This window comes from Leptonychotes weddellii, chromosome 5, assembly GCF_054177405.1.
Source record: "Leptonychotes weddellii isolate Sample4059 chromosome 5, ASM5417740v2, whole genome shotgun sequence".
Classification (NCBI taxonomy): Eukaryota; Metazoa; Chordata; class Mammalia; order Carnivora; family Phocidae; genus Leptonychotes; species Leptonychotes weddellii.
In genome coordinates, this window is record NC_138373.1 from 40,174,408 (window position 1) to 40,192,132 (window position 17,725).

General features: G+C 48.1%; 1 protein-coding gene and 1 long non-coding RNA gene across 2 annotated transcripts; one reads left to right on the top strand and one right to left on the bottom strand.

Moving 5' to 3' along the window:
* Nucleotides 1-398: 398 nt before the first annotated feature.
* Nucleotides 399-7,619, bottom strand: LOC145721627 (uncharacterized). The gene is made up of 3 exons (XR_014145444.1): nt 6,449-7,619; nt 2,777-3,545; nt 399-2,244 (listed from the first exon to the last, which is right to left on the bottom strand). It is a non-coding gene; the product is annotated as an uncharacterized LOC145721627 (long non-coding RNA).
* UCN3 (urocortin 3) lies at nt 7,556-13,751 on the top strand. The gene is made up of 2 exons (XM_006741419.2): nt 7,556-7,827; nt 12,795-13,751. The coding sequence occupies exon 2, from the start codon at nt 12,801-12,803 to the stop codon at nt 13,302-13,304; it is 504 nt and encodes a 167-aa protein (XP_006741482.1). The 5' UTR covers nt 7,556-7,827; nt 12,795-12,800; the 3' UTR covers nt 13,305-13,751.
* The last annotated feature ends 3,974 nt before the right edge of the window (nt 13,752-17,725 follow it).

Consider the following 17,725-nt stretch of genomic DNA (forward strand, 5'->3'; position numbering starts at 1 on the left):
AGCCCAACCTGGGGCTCAATCCCAGGACCCTGAGATCATGACCTGAGCCGAAACCAAGAGTTGGACGCTGAACCGACTGCATCACCCAGGTACCCAGGTTAAGTTAATGACTTAACCATTTTAACCTGATCTTAAAAAGTGAAGATTCCTAGACATACCCCAGATTCTTAAACATGAATCTCAGTCTTTATCTCTATTATTTTAGAGAAATATTTGAAGAAAAGAAATTGAATAAAAGTATAAATAAACTTTTTAAAGATTCTTGATAAGATCATTTCAGAAAACTTTTACACTACCCCCAGCAGTGTTGAGAAAATGTTCAGCCTCATTAATACGAAGAAAAGCAAATTAAAACAAACAGGATAAACATCTTTATAATATTCAAAGCTGACAAGGGTAATGAAGAGATGTGTTCCCTCATGCATGGTGACATTATTGGCTGAAGTTAATAGACTTTTTATTTCGGTTGCCAAGAAGAAATGGAGGAAATTTACATCTTGTAAGCACCTTTCTTAGGCTAGGTACTATGCAGGTGATAACATGTGTGACCTCATGTAATTGTCACTATACCCACCATGGTGGGTTGGATCAGTAAACACATTTTTTTTTAAAGATTTTATTTATTTATTTGAGAGAGAGAGAGTGAGAGAGAGAGCACAAGCAGGGGGAACGGGAGAGGGAGAAGCAGGCTCCCCACAAAACAGGGAGCCTGATGCGGGGCTCAATCCCAGGACCCTGAGATCATGACCTGAGCCGAAGGCAGACGCTTTACCGACTGAGCCACCCAGGCGCCCCAGTAACCACATTTTTAAAGAGGAAAAAAACTAAGTGAAATTAGTTTGATTAATATATTTTATCTAATACAATATATCCAAAATGTTATTTCAACACATAAGGATATAAAAAATTGTTAATGAGATCTTTACACCTTTCCATACTAAGTCTTTGAAATATAGTGTGTTTCACACTCAGAACCACCTCGATGGAGATTAATCACGCTTCAAGTGCTCGATAGCCCCAGGCGGCTAGTACCTCCCACACAGGACAGCGCAGAGCTGGAGAGGGCAAATTTTCTCAGACCCCCTTTTAGCACAGCCTTCCAAATCAAGGGGCGGGAGATATTCTACAATTGTAACCAAATATCTTAATTTCACCAAGCCATTCACTTCTCACAAGGAGCCAATTTTGCTCTTGAGACATTTTAAAGTTCTTTCCATTTCCACATTGATTTTTTTTTTATTTTTTAAATTTTATTTTATTATGTTATGTTAGTCACCATACATTACATCACTAGTTTTTGATGTAGTGTTCCATGATTCATTGTTCTCGTATAACACCCAGTGCTCCATGCAGTACTTGCCCTCTTTAATACCCATCATCGGGCTAACCCATCCCCTACCCCCCTCCCCTCTAAAACCCTCAGTTTGTTTCTCAGAGTCCAGAGTCTCTCATGGTTCATCTCCCTCTCCAATTCCACCCCCCTTCAGTTTTCCCTTCCTTCTCCTAATGTCCTCCATGCTATTCCTTATGTTCCACAAATAAGTGAAACCATATGATAATTAACGTTCTCTGCTTGACTTATTTCACGTAGCATAATCCCCTCCAGCTCCATCCAGGTCAGTGCAAATGGTGGGTATTCATCCTTTCTGATGGCTGAGTAATATTCCATTGTATATACGGACCACATCTTCTTTATCCATTCATCTGTTGAAGGGCATCTCGGCTCTTTCCACAGTTTGGCTATTGTGGACATTGCTGCAATGAACATTGATTTATCTTTGGCTCCCATAGAAAGTTTTTGCGGGCGTCTCAGTTCTAAAACTAACCTTGAGTCCCTCGTAGATGTTAAAGCCAATGTCCCTGACTCCTAGGCCCAGCGGTCTCCCCCCAGGGCAAATGTGACATCCGTTTATGTGTTTGTAACTTTGATTTTTAGTCCCCTGTGTTCTGGTGCCAGAGGACCCTCCCCAACTCCCCTTCCTCCTTGTGAGCTCAGAAATGCATTTTTAAATGATGTATTTTTATCCAGAATTTCTATATAGTCAGAGTTGGAGGTTTAGGCTTATTGCAGTCTGCCATCCTTACCTGAGTCACAAGTTATACCACGAGAGAGGCAAAAGGGTAAAGGGAACTTGTTACAAAGGAAAAACTCGTCACCCTGCTTCCGGCTTCCTGTTTCCATTCATTCATTCAGCACATGGAGCTGGTCCTTGTGATCATGGATTCTATACCACAGTCTGCTCACTGTATTGTGTATGTTGTATGCACATAAAAAAATACATGTATGATTTTCTGTATATTATGATGTTTTGTCATCCTGAAGAAACTTTCCAGCCGGGAGACACTGCCTTCCTGGGGCTAGGCAATCCTTCGAGATAACACACCTGTGACCTGCGAACTACCCAGTCCTGAGCCAGACTTCTCCGTGGGGTCTGTGCACCCCAGGAGGCAAGGTTCCTCTGCTTTCATCATCCCAGGACCAGGGGCCAGGTAATCAGGGACACGCCTACAGCCCCGAGCCTGCCAAGTTGTTCACTATCTTGTCTTTCCTTTCCTGCAAAAACCCCAAAAAAGGCCATGGCTAAGCACTCTCCTTGTTCCTGTTTTCTGCCTCCTGACCTCCCTGGTGTTTCCCCATGTGGCCCTGCATGGCGGCCGTGCCTCCTGCCTGCAGGACCTTTGAGTATAATAAACTTTGCTTTCCCGAGTCCTCCTTGCATCTCCTCTTACAGCCGCACCTGACTGACCAGCTCATAAAAGAATACAAAACACTTACTTGAGGTGCCTGGGTGGCTCAGTCGGTTAGGTGTCTGCTTTCAGCTCAGGTCGTCATCCCAGAGTCCTGAGAACAAGTCCCGAGTTGGGCTCCCTGCTCAGCGAGTAGTCTGCTTCTCTCTCTCCCTCTGCCCCTCTCCTTGCTTGTGTGCTCTCTCTTTCTCTCAGATAAATAAAACGTTAAAAAAGAGACCACTTACTTATTACAACTTACTTGTAACTCCAAAATTAATACTCATGGCCCTTTCAGGGTCGTTCAGGTACAGGTACCTGTGCAGAGGGGTGAAAGTTTGAGACCCCAGTGCACACGTTCCTATCTCAGCTTGAGCAAGGTAACGCTGCCGTCTGCTTTCAGCGCCCCTAGTACAAAGGCGTGCCCTTTTTGCAATACACTTCTGCTGCACTTTAGCATTTGTGTGTTTTTTGGTGGTGATTTTGCTGCTTTAAATGGCCCCCAGGTGGAGAGCTGAAATACTGTCAGGCGGGTCCTCAGAGCAGGAGCTCTGTGATGTGCCTTACAGAGAAGATACCCGTTAGACGGAGCTGCGCCCAAGCGGGAGGTACAGCACTGTCAGCTGCGAGCTCAGTGGTAATGGCAGCCGGCTCCAAAGCCGATGCTTGCCAAGGGAAACAGATTAAAATTCCTAGCAGATAGGAATATGCGGGGTTCTCTTTCTCATTATTGATGAGATAACTGACGGAGCATCGTACCTGATTAACCTGCAGGCATGTAGACAGGGGTTCCGAGCCGCGTCGAGTCAGTGCAGGGGCTGGAAGGGAAGAAGGGGCACAGGTGCATTTACTGCTCTTGGAGGAATGGCGTCTGTTTGGCCACCATCACTGCTGACCGTCTTCCATGCAGACGTGGGGGAGCACGCTGCCCACTCTACTGTTTTTGTACAGATGTTTCAGAGAGTTCCCATTTCCTTTGTCACTAGAGAAAACGTCTGTCCTCTACATGGATCTGGTGCTATTGCTTACTTGGTCTGCCCACCACATAAATAGCCCCCCGAGTTTGGGAAGATAGCTGTAGAACAGGCATACAAGGCTCTCCAAGAAGGCGCATGTCCGCCCCTTCCTTGGAGAAGCAGAAAGCTTTTGAGTCTTTGTTCCACATAGCCCTGGCCCCCAGGAGCTTTGCTCCATGAACCCATCAGCTACCCAAAGTCCATTAGAGAGAACCATAAAATGTCTGACACATCACCTCTGCGCCTGGATCTGGAGACAAGCCAGAACTTTCCCCACCTGTTCCCACCACCACTGGTTGCAAGATGAATACAAAGTCCAGTGAAAACAATCTGCCACAGATCCACGGGGGAGGTGTTGGGTGACTGCTCCCAGTTAGGACTGGATGTGACCTCGGCGTAATGGGCCTGCTATTATTGCAGAAGTACTCACTATTAACAACGAAATCCATCCTGCTTGTTGCAAGAAACAGGAGTCAAAGCACGGGTCTCCCCTCCCCAACAGATAGAACAATTTTACCAGGTTAAGAGTGGGCTGTTCATTTTTTGTGGGATGCAGGGAAAGCAGGGCTTCAAGGAAACACTGTGGCTTTGAATGTTTATATTATAAATGAATAGGAGGGAAAATGAAAATGAAGAATTAATCCAGCAGAACACAGACAAGGAAAACCCCAGGGCAAATAGAAAGCACAATGTGACACAGCAGAAAATAATCCAAATACATCTGTAATCACTTAGTACAAGTGTGTTAAATGTCTTGTTAAAATACAGGTTATTTTAAAATTTAAATATGTACCATTGACAAAAAAATGTTGATGCGGAAAAGACCGGAAAAGTGCACCAAGGGAACGTTACCCAACAGAAAACTGGAATAGCTATTTGGATACCAAGCAAAGCACACTTCAAGACAATCAGCATTATTTGGCATGAAGGGGTAGACAGTCATATGATGAAACAGACACTTGTATGTACCCAACACTCCAAAAAGATAGAAGGATCCACAGTAAGAAACCCACAAACAGAGTGGAACATTAACACACTGGCCAGACACGGAGGAGTCAAGTAAACTGAGAATCAGGGAAAGTGAGGGGAAGACAGGACTGTAAGCCTGACAATAATATTCTGCGTTCATGTAAGCCTTCATCAAGTTCCTACAAATGCTATCTTGATACCAACCTTGTTAGAAAAACAGGGAGGGCTCACTAACCCAAGTTTCATAAAGCAGGATACAAAGGAGCAGAGAATGCGCTAGTCCTAAGCAAATCGCCATGCGAGCTACTACAGCAGAAAGGAAAATGCTCTTTCCCGAAACCAAGGTAAATCCTCTCCCCTGTAAATCAAGCGCTCTTGCAATTCCCTAACTCCTTTCCCTGCCTTTTTCTTTTGCTGCCTCGCTCAGCAGTTGAGAAACTAATTGTTATTACGTGTAACGGCTCTGAGTGCTTCGGAGACATGAGCGTTGTAAATATAAGCCGGTTCTATTCTCATGTGAAGCTGGTCAGCGTGTTCCACGTACCCTCTACGTCCCTAACCAACATTCTAGTGCAGAATCCACGGAAGGTACCGATGGCTTGCCAGGGCCAGAGAACAGCACAAGCAGAGCTCAGCAGCAGAGGAACAGAACAGAGACCACAGTTTACCAGGAAGGGAAGGACACCCCAGGGGCTTTTGCTCACCAGTGGGCTTCCTTCTGTCCACAGTTCTCTCCAAGCCTCCATCAGATGCAGCCAGAAGTGGCTGTGCGGTTGTAAAGCAAACAGACTGCTCTTGAGGTTTTAATCTCTAAGAAAAGCACCTTTAGGACTGCACGCTCAGCCACCACCCAGGGCTATGCGACCACACGTGGGACCCTCCTCCTCCCAGGCTGAGAGCTCCTGGGGGCCATCGGCAACCCCAAGGCCAATGCAGATGGGCCGATGGGGACTCATGAGCCTGCCTCTGTCTGGAGAGGGGATGGCATGCTCAAGGACAGCCACTAGCCCCTGACAAGAGAGGCTCCACAATCCTGTGGCGCTTCGGACTCAGGTAGAGAGATTTTGTAGGAAGTTGAGAGGAGACAGGGCAGATCAGCAAAAAGAGAAGCCAGTGTTTATGGTCTCTCTTTCTAAATCCCATCTTCTAGGGCAGTGGTTCTCAACTAGGTCAGTTTGGTCCCCGGGAGACCTAGCTGGAGACAGTTTGGGTTGTCACACATGGGCAAGGCTAGGGTGTGCTCTGGAATGTCATAAGGAAAGGGATGATGCTGCTAACATCCTACGATTCTAGGACAGCCCCCCACAACATTACCCGGCTCAAAATGTCAGTAGTGCCAAGGCTGAGAATCTCCACTCTAGGGGTAGCAATGTTGGGTATCTTCCCAAAACCACCTCCCTCGAATCCTAGAGCTCACAAAGGCAGAGAAGGGGTTAAACCGGGTTTTTAACTATCTACCCCTCAACCTACACAAATTCCATTACTGCCTAATTATCTGAAATGGGAGAAAGAGAATTTCTCCCAAAGACGGATATATGAATGAGTGAACAAGGGAATGAATGAGTTTGGATCAGATCTCTAGTTTCATGTGGCCACTCATCCCAGGAAAACCTCAGCCAGGCACCTTCGGAAGAAGGCGCAGTGAGGTCCAATCCTGCGCGTCCACAATGAAGGCTGAGACTCTGGGGGGCCTCGCATCCTTCCCCACAAGGCTTTCCACTTGTTCCCCAAAATACCTGTGAGCATGAAGATGTTGGGATAGTTCCAGAAGTCCACGTAGCTCTTCATCTAGAGGAATTTTAGGAGGTGAGAACACCCATCAAGGGTGGGGAGCTGTGGTCTTGCCTAGAGTCCTGGACACAGTGTGGGTCTTGCATGGCCCTTCCAAATGGTTCGGCCAGAGGTTCCAAGAGCTCTGGGCCCACAGGAGACCCGGATTCTCACCCTGACTCTGTCCTTGGTGTCCCGATCTGTGAAAAAAGGGGGTTGGTTGCCTGCCTCAATGTCCCTATATCTTCACCATTGTATTTGGAATGAAATCGAAACCCCCTTGCCTGGGTGTTGGGGCCTCCCAGTGGGAAGCCAGCCTCCTGACCCAGCATTGCCCACCTGCCTCCCACATCCTCAGTCCTCCTCGCTGGTTCTCTCCCTCCCAAACCTCCATTCTGTCTGAACCTCCACTCTCCTCTCCTGATGCACATGACTTATCTTGAGTCTCCAGGACGGGGATGCTCCCTTCTGTACTCTGGCATTCGCCATGCTGAAATTAGGCTGTTTTTACGTATCTTTCTAAACTGTGGTGTCTATAAGAAAAACTTCTTTGAATTCCTCAGGGCCCTGCCAACACCTGGTACACAGCAGGGGCTCCAAAAAATATTGGATGAATGGATGAAAAAAAATGGGTAAAATTCAAATGATTTTCCATCAGAAGCTCTAGGTACACTATGCCTGTCCTCTCATGTGCTCTTTGATGAACACAAACTTACAGAGCTCTGTGAGCAACCAGAGGTAACACTGCACATCAGGACCCACAAGGACTAAAGACAACAGATGAACTTCAAGTCACCTTCTCTACTTTCAAAGCAGGTCCTGCGTCCAGATTCCCAAAAGGAGGGGTCGAGTGACGAGGATGTAGGAAGACGGAAATCAGTAAGAGCTAAGATCAGTAATAAAACCCTTCAAAGGAGCTGCTTCTCAATTTAACAGCGTATTTTCTTCTTTTTATCAATGAGCAAGTTGCTAGGGCAGGAGGGGAAGTGGGAGGCAAAGGGAGGGCCGGGTGGGGAGGTGTGTAGGAGGGGTCAGGGACACAGAGTGACGCGCACAGCTGGTTCGGTTGTATTTTAAACGGAATCACATCCCAGTGTAGACACTGCGTCTGGGATTACAATCCAACCTGTAATCTGTCACTTTTATATATACACACGAGGGAGTGGAGTGGTTTCCATAGAGAGGAAATATCACGGCCCACTTCGGAACAATACAAGAAAAGAAGGAGCCGTGACCCCAGCAGAGACAGAAGTTCAAGGGGATGTTTCTGGGGCAGACCTCCTGGTCCTGAAGCTGCCGCCCGCCTCCCTGAGCATTTCTACCCCGGAGCGAAGGACACTCACAGGTAAGGTTTGGGCTGGGGACTTGTCCATGAAAGATGACTTTATTTGCCCTGGGTTAGGCAGGACGTACTGGGGACTGGACAGGGGTGAGAGACAAAGGCTGCAAGCGCCCTCCTGGGCACCAGCCCCAGGGAGCAGAGTGTAGAACACCACAGTCTGCATTTTAGGTAAGGAATAATCCATCCTCCCTTTGTTGGTACAGAGAGACCTGCTTTGCAAAGGTAATAGACTGGAGGCAGTGTGGGTTCTTGCAAATGTTATTTTTCCGAAGAAATGGGGAGGTGGGTGTGAGTAGACACTACAAACTACAGGCTGTTATTCCCCACACTCCTGCCCAGGAACAGGAGGGTGCTTGCACGTATCGCTTCCTCTCTGTACACCTGTGGGGCATGGAACGTCTCCTTCTCAGGCTGTGGCTGCAGAGAGGCTAAGTGATTCACCCCGGGGCAGGTGAGGGGGTGAGCCCCCAGTTTTGAACCCAGGTCCTATGCCTCCTTTCTCCCTTGGCAAGCTGGGGACACCAGAGGAAGGAGACAGACATCTGTAATGACTTGGTACCACCTGTGAGGGGGAGGGAATATAAAGATGGATTTTGATGTCTCTGTTTGATGTCCAAGTTCTCTGAGAAATCCTATTTGCAATTTTCTCCTCAAATGTGACAATCTAGTGAACACACACACACACACACACACGCACCAGTTCTGAGAATGGGTTAAGTAAGAAGACTATGAGCACTGCCAGGGACACGTTCTCTATAACATGTCAACGTTTCTCCTCTTCCTCCCTCTTCGGGGGGAAGAGCCTTTCACGTACAGACCCTCCTAGCTCACTTGGAGGGTGAGCCGCTTAGCCATCTGTGGGAACATGTGTGACACACATATACGCTTCCAGGAGTCCACCGTAAGAGAACAGCTCCTTACTCTAACACCTGTTGAAATGCGTAAAGGTACCCTAGATTGTGCAGCCACAGTTTTATAAAATGGTTTTTAAATTCAGCTTCTTGCCTGTGTTGGCAGACCAACGGGGTAATATGGGGACTAGCCCTGCCCTCCTCGCTGCAGGAAAACGGGCCGGCACGGGGCAAAGCTGTTTGCTTCTGGCTTCACCGCCTGAACCTTTCCCCTTGGTGCACCCTCTCCCTGGGGGTGTTCTGGCTTGCAGGCTGGCGCAGGTCCCTCGCCGCCTCACGTCCTCGGGTGGGACCCTGGGACAGCTCTGAGAAGCACCTTGAGAAGTCCTTGCTAGAACCCAGAAGAAGGGCAGAGTTTCAGGTACCCAAACCCGAAAAGCACAGATGGAGAGCTTTGCCCCCCTTCCATCTAACTAGATGGGGGGTGGGGGGGCTCATTTTCACAGCAGGTAGCAGGGACCTCTTAAACCTTTGTGTCCGCTCAATAGGGTGACGGCAAAAGAATCCAAAGAATGTAGGAGGGGAATCAGACTTGACTGAGGAGCAAAGAGCTTCTTCCCTTCTGCCCCGAAAAGCCTAAACTGAGCTCTCTCCACAACTTCCCCGCCTGCATTAACCCTTTCTCCGTGAACTGGTGTTTTGAGTCTTTAACTTTCCTTCTGATCTTACAAGCCCTTGGAAACTCCAAAGCTTCAAGATGCCTCCAAGCTGTAAGGCAGCTAAAGCCATGATTCGTACTCTTTTTACACAAAACAACCAACAACCAACTGGGTCCTCAGTAAATGATAAAGCCAAATGTTTGGTTATTGAACACGATATTAAAAGACCGAGTCCATTTTCCCACAGAGATAGTCGATACGCCCCTGTCAAATGTTCTCTGGGAATCTGGTGTGCAATTCTAAGGAGCTCACGGGAGAACGGGGACACCCAGAGAAGTGGTTCTCATGGTGTGGTCCACGGACCCACAGCATCAGCATCCTCCAGGGGGGTGTTAGAGACGTAGATGTTCGGGCCTCCTCCCAAACCTACTGATCCACAAGCCCCCTGGGATGGTACCCTGCAGCCCGTGTTTGAACAATCCCCTCATGTGATTCTAAACTACTCTAAAAGCTGACAGCAACTGACTGATACTGAGTTCAGGGCAAGAGGAGCCTGCCAGGGTGAGCACGGAGAAAGTGGTAAATGGCCAAAAACTAAAAACCAGAAATACAACACAATAAAGATAGCAGTCTGCAGGATCAAATGAGTGGATCAAAATTACCTGGCATCTAAGATGTAGATGTAGAGAGATATAGATAAAAATACGTAGATGCAGGTATCGCTTCCTAAATGGTTATGCGTGAACTGAATCTTATCCTAATAGGGCCTGGAAATGATTTATGTGGAAACAGACAGGAAGCGGCCTTCTTTTAAAGTATCTGGCTGGAGCGAGAGTGTTTTCCACCTCGATTTCATCTTCCACGCAAGCTTTATGAGGTAGTTACTGCCGTCCCCATCTATCGAACGAGGAAATTGAAATGCACAGAGGTCAAGCAATCTGCCCACAGTGCTCAGGCAAAGAGGGATGGGGTGGATTTGAACCTGGGTCTCTGTGACCCCAGAGTCTGTGTTGATTTCTCTGCACGATGCCACACGCCCAGACACAGCAAGGCTATGCATTCAGATCATATAAAGCAAGGATTGCCTATTTTTTTATAACTGCCTGATAAAATAAACCAGAAATTTTTATGATGTAAAAACAAATAACAAACACACAAATCAGCCTGGTTTCTTAAGCGCAAGAAAAAGGAAGGCAGTAGGCACAATGAGGAGTGTCCAGGGAAAACACCAGGCTTCTACCCAACACCTGCCGGGTCAGTGTGTGTGTGTGTGAGGGCTCACAGGATTCTCCTTCAGAGAGAGAGAACAAGGCTCGGGTGGTTAAGGGTCAGTTCTAGCCCCGTCCATGCCCAGCCTAAGGAAGTTGGGAAGGCAGCGTGGGTTCATTCTCACTGTGTTTCTGGGAAATGACCTGCTCCAGGTCATGTTGACAACGCTTTGCAGAGCTGAGGCTAGCCCTCAGCCTCGGACAGCCAGCCCCCCCTCACCTCTGCCTGTCACCGCAGAAAACAGAACGATCCTGTGCTAGTCTAGCCCTCTTAATGCCCAGAAGGACCCCCGTGTTCATTTATTTATCCAGTTTGTTTTGCTTCCTCAAAAACTACCTTAGAGAAGCAGTCCCCCAAGTTCCATAGCTAACCACACTTTTCTTGCTTTCTTTTGTGGGAGCCAAGGATGTCTCAGGCAGAAAATAAACTCCAAGTTCAGGTAAAACAGCCCAAGTGCAGCCCTTCACTCTTTGTGCCTCCTGGGATTGTCGGGCATCCTGAGAACGGGAGGAGGTTGGGGGGGCAGCATGTCAGGGCGTGCACAACGGCCGGCAGTCGTTCCTCTGGGGAGGGGGCTTGATGAAATCCTACACCTTGGACTTCACATCTTTTTCTCACACCTGATGAAGGATGACAGTGAAGTCAATGAATCTCATGTGCTTAGTTCAGAGCTGGAGACAGTGCAGACAAGACAGACCAAGGGGGCTGGGGTGCGGGGTGGGTTTGGTCCTAGGACCCAGGAGGTGAATCCTGCCCACTTCACCATTTTCCTAAGGCACAGTGACCACACACAACGCAAATTCTGATGGTCTTCTGACACAGCTGTGAGCTGTTACTACAGAGGCTGGGCAGAGGGTGGGAATGATCCAGCTCGAGCCTTTCTCCCCTGCTCTCCCCTGCTCGGTGGCCTGACAACCATGATGGCTTCGAACCCAAACAGTCCAGGGTACAGGAGGGACACTGAGCTGGATGTTGTCATGGCCACACATGCTTCCTAAACTAAATTTAGGGTTTTTTCCTTTTCTTTCTTTCTTCTTTTTTTTTTTTTTAATAAAAGACTAGATTCAAATGGTTGCTATAGACTATAATCTTTTCATGCCTCTGAGCATCTCCTAGCCCTGGACAATTGCATGACCTGCCCTGCACTTGAAGGCACTGACCTACTCCTGGTACAGCATGTCCTTGAACATGGGTGTCCCCGGATTAGTTCTCAGATGATTTCTCGCTCATTCAGTCGGATGGATAACCAAGAACATACATATAATAGAGACAACTGATAGTTTTAAGACTGAGGTCGCATCAGTCTTAAACACTAGAGAATACAGGTGGTTTTTGTGAAATACTTAACATCTCTACACAGAGACCAAACTGATTTTCTTTCTTTTTTTTTTTTAAAGATTTTATTTATTCATTTGAGACACAGAGATACAGAGAGAGAGAGAGAGAGCATGAGCAGGGAGAGAGGCAGAGGGAGAGGGAGAAGCAGGCTCCCTGCTGAGCCAGGAGCCCGATGTGGGGCTCGATCCCAGGACCCTGGGATCATGACCTGAGCCGAAGGCAGATGCTTAACCATCTGAGCCACCCAGGTGCCCCAAGACCAAACTGACTTTCACTTCATAAATTCTGTAGTAAAGCCAACCAAATTCACAACCTGTTTGCTCCTGAGGAATGCTGATAGCCCATCAGGGGACAGGTCTTGAGGATCCGCCTCAGACACACTGACTGGACCACCCACCATGATCTTCAAGCAATAGGGATGCACTGAGTCAGCAGCACTAAGGATAAGAGAACTAAAAGTCACTCGGCCACTAAAATCAACCCAAGTAAGCTATGAAATGCTCACCTTGAACATTTGCCATTCATCTTGCAGGGCCAGTGGTGACCAGCAAAACTGAATGAAATAGAAACCATCAATACCAGCCGATTAATGGCACTCAAACTTCACTGACCATCAGAATCACCTGAAGGCTTGATTAAAACCCAGATCGCTGGCCCCAGACTTTTTGATCTAGTCATTCTGGGCACGAGACCTGAGAACTTTTTGCATTTGTAACAAACTTCCCGGTGCTGTGGCTGGTCCTGAGGCCACACTTGGGAGAACCGTTGTAGAATATGACCAAAGCCCTATTGAATGCTAACCCATGTCCTTCCGAGCACTGAGCCCTTCTCACACCCCTGTTCTCGCCTACAGGGAGAGATGCTGAAGCCAGCCCACCTCCTGCTGTTGCTGCTGCTGGTCCCAGAGGCCCCCCGGCCAGGCCTCTCCCAGAAGTCCTACGGGGCCAAGTCCTTCTTCAGCTGTATTAGCACAGCCCTGTCGGAGGCCAGGAGGAGCCGGCTGGGGGATGCACCGCCGCTGAGCAAGAGAGGCTTCCCCTACCTGCCCAGCCAAGACCCCTCCTCAGGAGAGGACGAGGAGAAGGAGGAGGAGGAAGAGGACAAGAAGAAGAGGACCTTCCCAGGTTCGGGGGGCGGTGGCGGAGCAGGAAGCGCCCGGTACAAATTCCTGCCCCCAGCTCAGCCCAAGGGGAGGCTGTACCCGGACAAGGCCAAGAGTGACCGGCGCACCAAGTTCACGCTGTCCCTCGATGTCCCCACGAATATCATGAACATCCTCTTCAACATCGCCAAGGCCAAGAACCTGCAGGCCAAGGCAGCCGCCAACGCGCTCCTGATGGCCCAGATTGGGCGTAAGAAGTAGAAACAGAGGCCTGCCTGCAGGAGGGCGGCGGCACGTCGAGGACAGGGCCGGGGGCCGGGGTGGAGGGCCAGGGGCTGCCAGTTCGGCCGGTCTGTATCTTGAGGGATGCGTGGGGTTCTCCAGGCTGCTTCACTGCTCGGCCCCTCTGCTCCCTTCCCACCTGCAGCCCAGCCCCCTCCTCTGCGCACATGCACACAAGTGCAGGACTGTCCCACCTGCGCAGACGTGAGGCCGTTCATGTCTCCCCCTAGATTCCGCCTCTCCTTTCTCCTTGCCTGCCATAGAGGCGAAGGTCCCGCCGTCCTGCTCTTCCTCCACGACCCGTGCCTGGAAAGAGGACGCAAAGCACTCCTTCCTGCCCACACACCACCCCATCCACGCTTCACCATCCTGACTTCAGACCCCTTCCCTTCCCTCTCGCCCCCATTAAAACCGATGGCTTCCGCAACCCCGGGCTGGTTTCGGTTCCTCTTCCTTCAGCCAGCGGCCTTCACGTCTCTGAGCGTGGAAAGGGGGAGGTGAACGAGGGAGGCAGCAGAGGAGTCCGTTCCTGATCTCTCCCGGGACAGAGAGGTTCTTGGAGGTTCTAGCAGGGGTAAAGAAAGGCTTGTAAAGGCCAAGCATCGCTCAGAAAGGCTGTCAGGCATTGCTCAAGCTAGAGCCATGTGCATGGCCTGGTCCGGCCCAGGAGGCCCAGCCTAGGGTCTGCTGTAGAATGGGCACCAGGTTAGGTGGGGAGGGGGCTTTCAGTTATTCGCCTGTGCCGCCCCGAACTCCGCCATGGCTGGGCACGGGGCCACTAGGCCGGCGAGAGGCGTTTATTGGCCCCGCGGTAACTGCCCAGCTGATGCCAGGCCTGGTGGGAAAGGCTAGTGGGGGAGGCAAGGCCTCTGCTCTCCTGAGTCAGCACGCTATGTAAGGATGGGAACCCAGCCTTGAAAAGTAGCAAATACCACCAGGGACTGTATGAGCGACAAACCGCCAAGTGATAGCAACCGGTGTAAAAAATTATAGGAGGGATTCGGAGATGAGAAGTTCTAATACGAGTAAAAGTCCACTAAAAAGGGACATCGGCAAGAACTCTGATGGTCTCTGGCTGCAAAACCCAAGGGCCAGATTCCCAAATAGGGATTGTGGTTCTACTGCCTCCCACGTGGTGAGATGTTATAAGTAACAGGACAGGAACTTCTGCATGTTGCCAATTACTTTGCAATAAATGACATTCACACACACCCACAGTGCATGCTACCACCGCCCCCCGAGGCCAAGTCAAAACACAGATGCAAGACAGATTAGAAAAATGCTTGCCGGTCATATAAAAGACCAAGGGTTTACTGATCAAATGATAGAGCTGCTAAAAATTGAGAAGAAAAGAACAACCCCTCCCCCCAAATAAGCAAGGCCATGAATAGATCTCTCTCTCTCTCTCTCTCACACAGACACACATTCAAATGATCTTTATGTATGAGAAAATGCTAAACTTCATTCCAAGAGAACTGCACTCATAGACAATTTCTCACCTATCAGATTGGAAAAAGTCCCCAAGTATGACAATTAACCTAGACTCCACGGATGAGGTCAATAGCCACCCTCCTCCATTGCTGGCTGGTGGGAATATAAACTCTAGAGAGACCATTTGGAAGTACTTATCAAAATTACAAATTCATTTTTTTCCAAGATTTTATTTTTAAGTAACCTCTCCACCAACGTGGGGCTCGAATTTACAACCTCGAGATCAAGAGTCGCATGCTCCACTGAGCCAGCCAGATGCCCCAATCCTAATTGGTTTAAAAGAAAGGAAACCCCCAGCCCCTCTGCCTTCTCCTCAGTAGGGAAGAATATGTACATAGAAAAGGAACAACCTCACTGGCAAGAGTTGAAGAGTATTTTAGGAGAATATGGCAAGCCCACAGTAATCCCTGGGTGACACAGCAGGCTCCTGGTACACGGGGGTTTAACACTGTGATGAGGCTCTGCGAGTCTCGGTGCAAAACACCTGTCACCTGCCTGAGATACACCTGTGGGTAATTCTGCGGGGCAGACGTGCACGAACAGATTGCTTCGTGGCCATGAGCCCAGGCAGTTACTGAGTGACCGGTCTCGGGGCAGAGGCCGGTGGCAGATGGCGTTGACCTCTCCTCATTATCAAGGATGCTCCATATCATTAAAGACTAAAAGAGAGCTGCTTACATTTTCACAGGTGTTACTGCATTTTGCAAAGGAGATTACTGATGAACATGGCAATGCTCAAAGGTCTTCGGCAAAGTCTCACTGCATAAGCTCTATCTGATTCTGTTTTAGGAATATATCAGGGAGCCCCCCAGATCCACTGCCCTAGAACTGAGTGTGCCACATGCTAGAAAGTCTAGGAGGAAGCCCCAAAGACAAAGGCTGATAGAATTGAGTTCAGTTGACATATTGTGTAATAAACACATTTTTAAAAATTAAAAAATAGTAGATTCTTAACAATCATTAGAGTTTATGAGAAACTATGCTATGTTAGCCCTGAGGACCCTCCTCTGAAGTGGATTTAAATTAAAATAATAATTATTATAATAATGCTTTGGCTGGAGAGACCATGGGATGAGTGATACCAAAGGGAATCACGATCCTTCCTTGTCAAGGATCAGTAAAATTCATGGGCCAACAAAAACACTAGTGTCAGTTCATCATGGCCAGGAAAGGAAATCACACCATGGAAAAGATAAAAAAAAAAAGATGTGATGAACACAAAGGCATTTGAGGTTCACAGGAAAGTTTCAGAAGCGGTTTTTGGGGTGATAATAATGAGATCATGTCAGTGAAAATTCTCAACACAATTTCTGTCGGATAATTTGTGTTGATTTGAGCTCCCTTGAAAAAATCGTCAAAACTCTCTTAAAAATAAAACAAGGCTCAAAAGCCAAGTGAAGCTCCTCAAAAGAGACAAGACCAGAGCATGGATGATGTGACCTCTAAATGTCCTACCTCGGAAGAAATCTGAAAAAAAACACCAACCACAAGCAAAGGGGCCTGCTTGTGACAGGGGCATGACTTTGGAGCTGTAACCAAATAATCAGGGAAAGCTGAGTGACACCCAGAATTCAGTCAGGTATTTTATATAATTCCAAAAACATGGGAGATCCACAAGTTCACAAGAATGTAGAATTAAACTAAAAAGACAGTTGCCATATATTAAGAGCCAAAGAAATACAAACTCTTGCCAAATGGTGTAGCTAGCTACCTACCTTAGTAAGAATTACAGATGAATTTCAATCTGACTTGAAAATTAAGTAATCACGTTAATCTAAGCATGGGCTGTGGGACAATTTGTTCTTTTAAAAATAAATGTATTGAGGTATAATTGACATATGCCATTATGTCAGTTTCAAGGGTACAACATAATGATTCCACCTTGTTCTTTCATTAATGAAGTTCCCACCATAGATTATTCCTAGGGTTGAGCACATTCCATTAGAACCTGTCACAGCCCAGTAGATATCACTGAGAAGCCTCTGGAAGTGGAGAAGGCAAAAGACACACAAAAAATTATCTTGGGAAGGAAACCCCAAACCTATGGGATGACACAGTGTTTTCTTAAAGGTAAGCATGTTTCGTCCCAGGAGAGAATTCTCCCCCTTCCTCCCTAAGCCATTGTTCCCCACCTGAACCTCACGTCATCAAATGCTACCATTCACCAACAGCTGGGTCAGTGCGCCTTGTTTCCCCATTATTTTAGCTCTTAGCTCATCAATCTCTCTGACACCATTCCTGCCTTCACAATTTCAACACACGTATGGATGACCCATCCAACATCCTGGTCTCATTTCTACTCCCTGACCCTGTCCCTCCAACTCACTCGTGTGGCCACACTCCAGACTTTGTCATTAAATCATAAGCTGTCCGGCCACCCTTTCTGTCTTCCCAGCTTGCTCTTTCCAGGAAGCCAACCCCAACCATCTTCTAGCCCCACTGAGACCAATAATCCATCGATCCTCAAAACTGCCCTTCACTCTTGGCCAGAGCAAATGCTGTGATCAATCATTATCACTGTAGCTGTGTAGACACCTGTAATTCCCTGTTCTGCTTTTGCTTTGCCTTATTGATGAAACCCTGATGAATTCACTCTACCACTCTGCCCCTGCACTCTGACGCTGAACACAACTTAAAACACACGCACGCACGCGCACACACTCATGCACGTGCACACATCCATGCACACACGCACGCTATCACCGATCCCACTTTATGATCCTGACAAGCCCTTCATGCAGTTCAGCAATGACATCGCATGCCTTCCACTCCCACTCGGACTACCCGGGACATTCACTCATCATCTTCTCTCCGCAAACCTCACATAGTTCCTCAGCATGTCCCATCTTAGCTGGTGACCTTGCTTTTCACTTCACTAAATCGGATGCTTCTAAAGCAAAATTTCACAA